The following is an 8,714-nucleotide window of genomic DNA, read 5'->3' as shown; positions in this document are numbered from 1 at the left end:
CTCTGCTTTTGGCGCTAGAACTATTAGAGTCCAAGTTTATACACAATTAAGAAGTTAGTACACAAAAAAGAAAACTGGCCTCATAAATCCTCAATGTAATACTACACATAGTTACAAGGATGTCATTCTAAAGGCTTTTCTTTTTTAAACTTAATTTATTAAGAAGTAAAATAGTATTACATAGTTTTCACCATTTTTCCTCCCTCAAACACCCCATTTTCTCCTTCACCAGCTTAGTCCTACTGGTGCTACTTATATGTATGTGATTTCAGAAAACCGCAAGGGTCAAAATAGAGAAAGCAAGTGATTGTGGGGTGCTAAGCCCTCATGGCTATATCTGAAACATAATTTTGGTACCTAATATCAAGGAACTTGATTAGGAGGTGAAGTATGTGTGTGTATAAGAGTCACATGACCTGGAAGCTACTGTGAGATTGTGTCTCTTAAAAAGTAATTACAGGGAACTTAACTGATGATACAGAAACAGTATGACTTCCTGAACAAGGCCTGAAGGAGTGCAACACAAGTTGGTGCGCCAACAAGGAAGGGGTTGATCTCACATGGGTCCACCCACAGACAGTGACGTATAAGCAACTGAAGAATACTTGGAGGAACTTAAATTGTCCTCCTCATGATAACCAATTAGTTATGAAGCTTTTTATTTTTTTTTTGTTTTTGGAGGTGGCCATCAAGATGGAAATGCAGCTCCTACAAAAGCATAATCAGGACAGTTAGCTAGTGAAGATTGATACTTTTGCTATGATAGCAAAGGAGTCACTCCTAACTAGGTGACCATTTTTCGACTTCTGGCTAAGATCATGTATAGAACACTGGGGACTCACAGAAGTTACAGTGGCAGAATTCAAATCTGCTTAGGAGATTTTTTGCATAGAGTATTTTTCTTTTCAGTGTTCGTGTACTTTTTGAAGGTAGGTGATCTTTTATATAACTGGGTGGGGAACAAATCTCTATTTCTTTGGTATAAAATGTTTTGTGCTGTTTTTTTTATCTTGAATACAAAAGAAAGTATAAAATGTAAGATTTTCCAACGATCCACACTTTGTCTATGTAATTAAAGCTCATTTTTGTCAATTTAGACAATTTTTCTATGTGAAACTATGACATATCATAAATTTCTTTCATAAATCATGGTGGAGGCAAGGACACTGTTCCTTACAAGAAGACTCCAGATTTGATGCAAAAATTCCCCAAATTTGTAATCCCGCAAGATATACTATAGATATTAAAATGTTTAAATTAAGAAAAAAAAAGATATACTATAGAAACGCCTTCTGTCAGGTTATGGGTGCACTTTGGGATTTGCTCTCCAAGGTAGCATTCTTAAATTAACTTTGTTATTTTAACTGTCTTAGAGATGAAATTTTGACAAATCGATTTTCAAGACTTTAGAGATATACATTTCATATGCACATCCAGGAACTGGAATTTCTGTAAAGAGTTCTGCTTGTGGAAATTTCTATGAGACCCATACATGCCATGGAACAATGTCTTGATAATTCTAGTCAGTGGTTGTCTAGACTCTTAAAGCACTCCCTCACTGGAAGGAGTAATCTCTCTTTCCATACTTTTCTAACTGAGGTTTATTCTTGTATATTTTTATACAAAGGCCTAGAGGTCAGGGCAGTACAGGATTAGACTTGGAGTTAGAAAATTATCAGTCAAGAAACTTGTCTTGAGATTAATAAAAATTCGCTGGGTGGTGGTGGCACACACCTTTACTCCCAGCAGTTGGGAAGCAGAGGCAGGCGGATCTCTGTGAGTTCGAGGACAGCCTGGTCTAAAAGAGCTAGTTTCAGGACAGGCTTCAAAGCTACACAAAGAAACCCTTTCTTGGAAAAACAAAAACAAAAATAAAGCAAAGAAATTAATATTTATCCTATGGGAGACCTCAGAGACAAAGCTTGTGTAGCTATGATGAGCAATATAAAATATGTTATTAATAGTATTTCAAGACTGTTTCTCAAAGAATAAACAAGTGCTCCTGTGTGTGTGTGTGTGTGTGTGTGTGTGTGTGTGTGAGAGAGAGAGAGAGAGAGACAGAGAGAGAGAGAGAGAGAGAGAGAGAGAGAGAGAGAGAGAGAGAGAGAGAAATACAATATAAGGTAATTTTTCCAAATTCCAGACAATAACTTGACTTTTTAAAGGTACAAACAACATACAAAGACTTTCCTCAAGCTTGTCTGCTCCCTATGCTTTGAGAGTATTCTTCGACTCTAAAAAATGATAATTTTCCTCATTAACCCCTTTCTCCCAAGTTTCCCATTTCTCTGTACTGAATTATTTCTCTAATGTGACTCAGATCCTCTGAAACCCTCAATCCACTGAAAAGACTATTGAGATTTGCACACAGTTAAGATAAACCTAATTTAAACTGTTTGCACATCTTTAAGTGCCAGTGTTTGTCTTATCTTACAATCCTTTTATAAGAGTGTTTATGACTTTAGATTTTAAGTTTAGATAAAAGGAATGTTGTGTATTAATTTTTGTATGTAGTGTATATAATTTTTATTATCATTATTAAATACCTTTCTTTATGTCTCCAACTTCCTTTTGTTCAACATAGTTCTCATGAGAACATATACTTGAGCACTTTATTTTCTGACGGCAATTACTATGCAATGAACATTTGATAATATCTAGAGGAATATTGTAGACTCAAGTTCATGTATGTATGGTGGTGAAGAGGTGACCATGCCATGGAATGGTAGGAGCCAAAGAATTTGTTTTGCTTCCACTATAGAGGTCAATTGCACAGCAATAATTTTTCTTTACTCTTTTACTCTTTGTTCTTTAGGACTCTTATTCTTTGCTCTTTGGGACCTGTAACCCAGCTCCCAAATCATGACATGGAGGTTTATTATTATTTATAAATGCCTATCCTTAGTTTGGCTTATTTCTTCCCAGCTTTTCTTAAATTATCCCAACTGCCTTTTGCATCTGGGCCTTTTGCTTTTCTTTCTTCTGTATATCTTACCTTACCCCTTTGCTAAGGCTGGCTGGGTAGCAGGCCCTTAACTTCATCCTCTCCTTGTTCTATTTTGCTACTTCTCTCATGTTCTCATTTTTCTTCTCTTTCCATATTTCTCTTCCTATTTATTGTCTTCCTGCCAGCTCCTCCTATCCTTTCTCCTGCCTCACTATTGGCCATTTAGCTGTTCATTAGACCATCAAGTGTTTTAGACAGGCAAAGTAACACAGCTTCACAGAGCTAAATAAAAGAAAGCTAAAAGAATTTAGCATATCTTTGCACCAGTAAAACAAATGTTCTACAGCGTAAACAAATGTAATACACCTTAAAATAACTTTTCACCGCATCTCTCCCTTTTTGTCTAAACAAAATGAAATGTTTTAACTAACATAGGAAAACTATATACAGTAAGTATAATAAATATACACAGATAACACAGGCAGTAATTACATTAACAATGTCCAGTCCATTTGCATTTAACAAAATCAGAGAAAATACTACATTACCTATCATATCTCAGTAAATCCAAAGTTTTATACCTAACTTACTTTCTTTCATAGTTAAAGAAATCTATAATTCTAACTATCTAGTCTTCAACTCCATCAAAGACCCATAAGGATATAATTTTGTCTAACAATAGAAAAACATCTTGCTGCCTGGACTTTGACCAAAAGTTGCTCTGCAATGTTAGAACACTTATCTTCAGCCTACAGGCCTAGAGTATCTGGCACAATTTTCAGTGAAGCAGGAAATTTTAAGGGCTGTCCTGATTTGTATTGGCAAAGTTCCTAAATTGCTTTCCTCTCTGTCTGGCAGAATATCTGACAGAATCTTCTATGAAGCAGGAATTTTGAAGAACTGTCCTACCTTGTTTTAACAAATTTCCTCTGTGTCCTGCATGTCCAAACCTCATATCCATATTAGCAGTCAAAGGCAAGATCATTTTCCCCCCCTGTGGCTAATTTTGCCACAATGACAGCAAACTCTATAAGGAGTTTCCTCAATGCCTATCATTTCTGAAGTAAATTGTCATGAAAAGCCCTAAATTAACAAAGCATTTTCCATGCCATATTCTATAGGTCTTGAAGTATTTGAACATCATCTATCTAAAATATACCTATTTAACCTGAAAATATACCTAATGTGACTACAAGTTTAATTATTATAGATAACTAATAGCCTAATTTTTTATTTATATGTTGCATTTTTAAATGAACTGCATAAGCACAATGCCCCAAACAAAATTAGAAATGTATATACCGTGTAGCAGAATTAATTTTAATGTTGTATCAATAGACTAAAGTCCAATATTCCAAAAACCTATGCCAATGCAGAATTTCTAAGATTAATAATTTCATTTTTGTTCTTTATCCCCCTAAATGATGACAAACTTTGATCACTTATGAAATAACCAAAGGTTTGTTTCCCACAACCCAACTCTTGAGATTGTGGATTCCATGTTTTCTAGACTGCTTACTATTGTCTGTGGACAAAGTATCTTTAGGATCCCTGAAAAAAATTTAAGATAATGGCCAAGGTCTGGGAAGACCAGCAACAGGCTTTGTTTTTATAGGTCACCTGTCAAGCTCCAGGAGTTCTCCCTTGATGAAATCTGATCCATAATAACCTGGAATAAATCCAAAACCTCTTGTTACCTATGGGAACAAAAGCAAAACTGCTTCTCCAAAGCAACACATCTTTTAAGTTCCATTTTACAGATACGTTTTTTAACTTCCATCTTAAAGGGAAGGCATTCTTAAAATATCTAGGCTAGTTGATTTCAGTTCTTTCAGTCCCATGCCTCTTAGCAGTTGTTTGCTTATCAACAATAAAAAAATTCAAAATCAACGCAACAACATATAGGATACAGACTCCCTGTCTATTGTCCATCTCACATTATTCTTTATAGTTTTACTTCTGCCTTTAAAGTTGTTATTATTTTCAAACTATTTATTCCTTTAAGTGTTCCTTTTCCTTTCTTAAGCCTAAAAACATTGTGCACTGGAACCTGTTTAGAGCTTTTCCGTCATGACCTCTCTTACTGTATTTCTTTGAGCCTTTTTTTTCCCCCACAGAAGAAAACTTTAGACTACTAAGTTACACGTGGAATCTGTACTTGGCTCTCATGGCTGATTTTATTTGCTTCTATTTTCATGAGAGCCAAACCTAAAGCTCACAACGTATTTAGAGGTGCATTTGACCAGGAACTACATTCAATCCCACAGCTATGGAATGCCAGTGATCTGCACTGTGGTAGGTGTTTTGACTTAGTTTTTTTGTTTCTTTTTAGTGTAAAAAAAAGCTGTTTAAGTGCTCTGGCATATAGCAGGGTTTCTTAAAGGAGTCATTTTTTTCTTCTTTTTCTCAGGTTCTAGATGGATATTTGAGCCCCATGTTGGTATGCCAAAATATAGTTATTGTTTTTTATTCTTTTGGCTTTTTTACTCTTTGGGGGAGCCCTCCACCCAATTCTGAAATAATTCACACAATAAGGTTTATTATTACTTATAAGTGTCCAGCCTTAGCTTGACTTAATTCTTGCCAGCTTTTCTTAACTTAAATTATCCCGTCTAACTCTTACCTCTGGGCCTTTTGTTTTTAATATATTTCTTACTTTCACTCTTACTACATAGCTGGCTGTGTAGCTGGGTATGTGGACCCTGATGTCCTCCTCTCCTTGTTCTATCTTGCTTCTTCTCCCTCCTATTCCAGGTTTCACCTTGCATGTCTTCTCTCTGCCTATCAGTCCTTCCTATCCTTTCTCCTGCCTTGATGTTGGCCAGTCAGCTCTTTATTAGACTATCAGGTGTTTTAGTCAAGCAAAGTAACATAGCTTCCCACAGAGTTAAACAAATGCAACATAAAAGAATGCAATACATTTTTGCATTAGTAAAACAAATGTTTTACAGCATAAACGACTCTAACACACTTTAAAATAATTTTCCACAACAAATAACAACTTTCCTTATCTGAGTAAACATGTGAACAGTATAAAGGGACAAACACTTGCTAATATATTTTCATGTAACTAGTAAACTAATACATTGTATAAATTATCTCAAAACATAAGAGATCTATTATTTTATGAATTTTAAATTATTATTTTTTGAACAAGTTGGACTTATAAATTTCTGTATGATAATCTAGAAATTTACCGCTTGCTCAGAATTTAAGTCAATTTTTATAAACCTATGTTATAATTATTGATAAGGATAGGCAGCTGTGCAGGGTCATAGTACACGTCTGTCTTTACCTATAGCACTTGGGAGGCAGAGGTAGGCTGACCTCCGTGAGTTCAAGGTCAACATCATCTAGACCTCCAGCTAGTTTCAGATCAGCCAGGGCTACACACACACACAAAAAAAATCCTCATCTCTAAAAAGAAAAGAATATACAGATGTAAATAAACAAGAATCAGCATAGTGTACAGTTTCATAAGCTGTGAAGTGAAAAGCTCTAATGTAAATTTCTACTAACTTGAGAGCATATTTATACTTCTATCCTCTTTAGACCATTATTATTGTATAGTACTAATCCCTTGTTAACAGTTTATTACTAAAATAATAGGAATACTGAAAATGGCAAGTGAACATGTCCCTGGATATTTCTTCTTGTCGAATTGTACAGAGCTTAATGAAGAGAATGACAAAGGGGACCACTCACAGTTCTGCCATGGGGATTAGATATTCCTGCTGGATACTTATAAATTGAGTAGAACATTGAATCTCTAAAGGACTGCTGTTAGTTATATGATACAGACTGAACAATTTCTACCCTCAGGGTATTAATCAACCATAGAAAATATCATAAGAGAATAATTTTCTATGTTTTTAAGGGATTTTTATGAAATCTTGACCTTGAGACATTGGAGAGTCATATAAGATAATTATATTCTTTTCTTGTATGAGACAAGAATCTTTGTGAAATTGTCAAACAGCATCCATGTCATTAACTCCAGGGACCTTCTTATAGAACATCAGACACATTGTCTGCACTGATTGCAATTATCTGCATCATAGCAAGTTTGACCCTTTGAGCACAGTGTGGAAGAAGACACCATATACTCTTATGTCAGGGAGGGATTCAGATAAACCAAGGTAAGCAATGAATAATCTTTATCTTGACATTTTCCTTCAAAACCATATCTATAAAAGTCATAAATTCTGAGAAAATGCATGCATAGCTCTTATAAGCCTCAATACTTAATAAACACTTAGTGAACAAAATAATGTTCAAAGAATGTTTCTGGAGTGATAAACACAACATGAATAGAGGAAAGAATTAGAGATTCCCTTGTACTCTGTATTCCTTCACTCAAAATTGGAAATCAATAAATCCAACTCTGATCTTGGAGTGAAAAGTGGTTTAACATTGCTTTTTATATAAATTCTTACAGATGCTACACATGAAACAAATGACTACGGAAAATGACTCTTCAGTGTCAGAGTTCATTCTTGTGGGACTGACAGACCAACCTGAGCTCCAACTGCCCTTATTTGTTCTGTTCTTGGTGAACTACACAGCGACTGTGTTTGGAAATGTGAGCTTAATGAATCTCATTTGCCTAAACTCAAACCTTCACACTCCTATGTACTTTTTTATCTTCAATCTATCCTTCATTGATTTCTGCTATTCACTTGTCTTCACTCCGAAAATGCTGATGAGTTTTGTTTTAGAGAAGAACATCATTTCTTTCAAAGGATGCATGACTCAACTGTTTTTCTTCTGTGTTTTTGTGAACTCAGAGAGCTATGTGCTGACAGCAATGGCCTATGATCGCTATGTGGCCATCTGTCAGCCTCTGTTGTACAAAGTTGTTATGTCCCCCAAAATCTGTTGTCTGTTGATATTTGGTTCTTACTTAATGGGGTTTGCTAGTGCCATACTTCATACAGGGTGCATGATCAGGCTCAGGTTTTGTGATTCTAACATCATCAACCACTACATGTGTGACATCTTCCCTCTCCTCCAGCTCTCCTGCAGTAGCACCTATGTCAATGAACTTATGAGCTCTGTCGTAGTGGGGACAGCTATCATTTTATGCTGCCTCATTATCTTTATCTCATATGTTATGATTCTTTTTAATATTATTCATGTGTCCTCAGGTAAGGGTTGGTCCAAAGCCTTGGGTACTTGTGGGTCTCACATCATAACTGTCAGTCTCTTCTATGGATCTGGGCTGCTTGCTTATGTCAAGCCATCATCTGCTGGCACTGTGGGCCAGGGAAAATTCTTCTCAGTGTTTTATACGTTATTGGTGCCCATGTTGAATCCTCTCATTTACAGCCTCAGAAACAAGGATGTCAAGCTTGCTGTTAAGAGAACCTGGAAAAGATTAGCAAACTGATTCATCCCATGGCACATCCTTTAAACCCACCTCTCCCTGTTTGATATGTTTTTTTTCTTGGTTTTTAACTACCTGTATTGTAGTTTTATTTAATTTTTCATTGACCTTCATTAGCATTGATGGAATTTAGAGTATAACACCACCTTTCTCTTTCCACCATACACTATAACTCTGTGTGACCTGTGAGGATATGAGACATCCTCAGGTTCAATGTATTTCTAAGATGATCTGAAGTTCATTGCCTACAGAAGATTAAGAACTTAGAATAAGTTCTTAGTAATTTTTCTTTCAGATCTTTTTAAAATATTTATACATTTATATTTTAATTTTATATGTGTGAACATCCCTGAATGTAAGTTTACCATATGCATAAAGGTA

General features: G+C 35.4%; 1 protein-coding gene across 1 annotated transcript; it reads left to right on the top strand.

The window, feature by feature from the left end:
* The first annotated feature begins 7,385 nt into the window (after positions 1 to 7,385).
* On the top strand, positions 7,386 to 8,336 carry LOC142847187 (olfactory receptor 8C8). The gene has a single exon (XM_075967914.1). The coding sequence runs from the start codon at positions 7,386 to 7,388 to the stop codon at positions 8,334 to 8,336; it is 951 nt and encodes a 316-aa protein (XP_075824029.1).
* The last annotated feature ends 378 nt before the right edge of the window (positions 8,337 to 8,714 follow it).

Source organism: Microtus pennsylvanicus, chromosome 3 (genome assembly GCF_037038515.1).
Source record: "Microtus pennsylvanicus isolate mMicPen1 chromosome 3, mMicPen1.hap1, whole genome shotgun sequence".
Taxonomy (NCBI): domain Eukaryota; kingdom Metazoa; phylum Chordata; class Mammalia; order Rodentia; family Cricetidae; genus Microtus; species Microtus pennsylvanicus.
Note: the sequence above shows the minus strand (reverse complement) of the source record. Positions and strands in the feature narration are given on the sequence as shown.

Coding starts and splice junctions, on each gene's coding strand:
- LOC142847187 (XM_075967914.1), top strand. CDS start 7,386: ATGCTACACATGAAACAAATGACTACGGAAAATGACTCTTCAGTGTCA.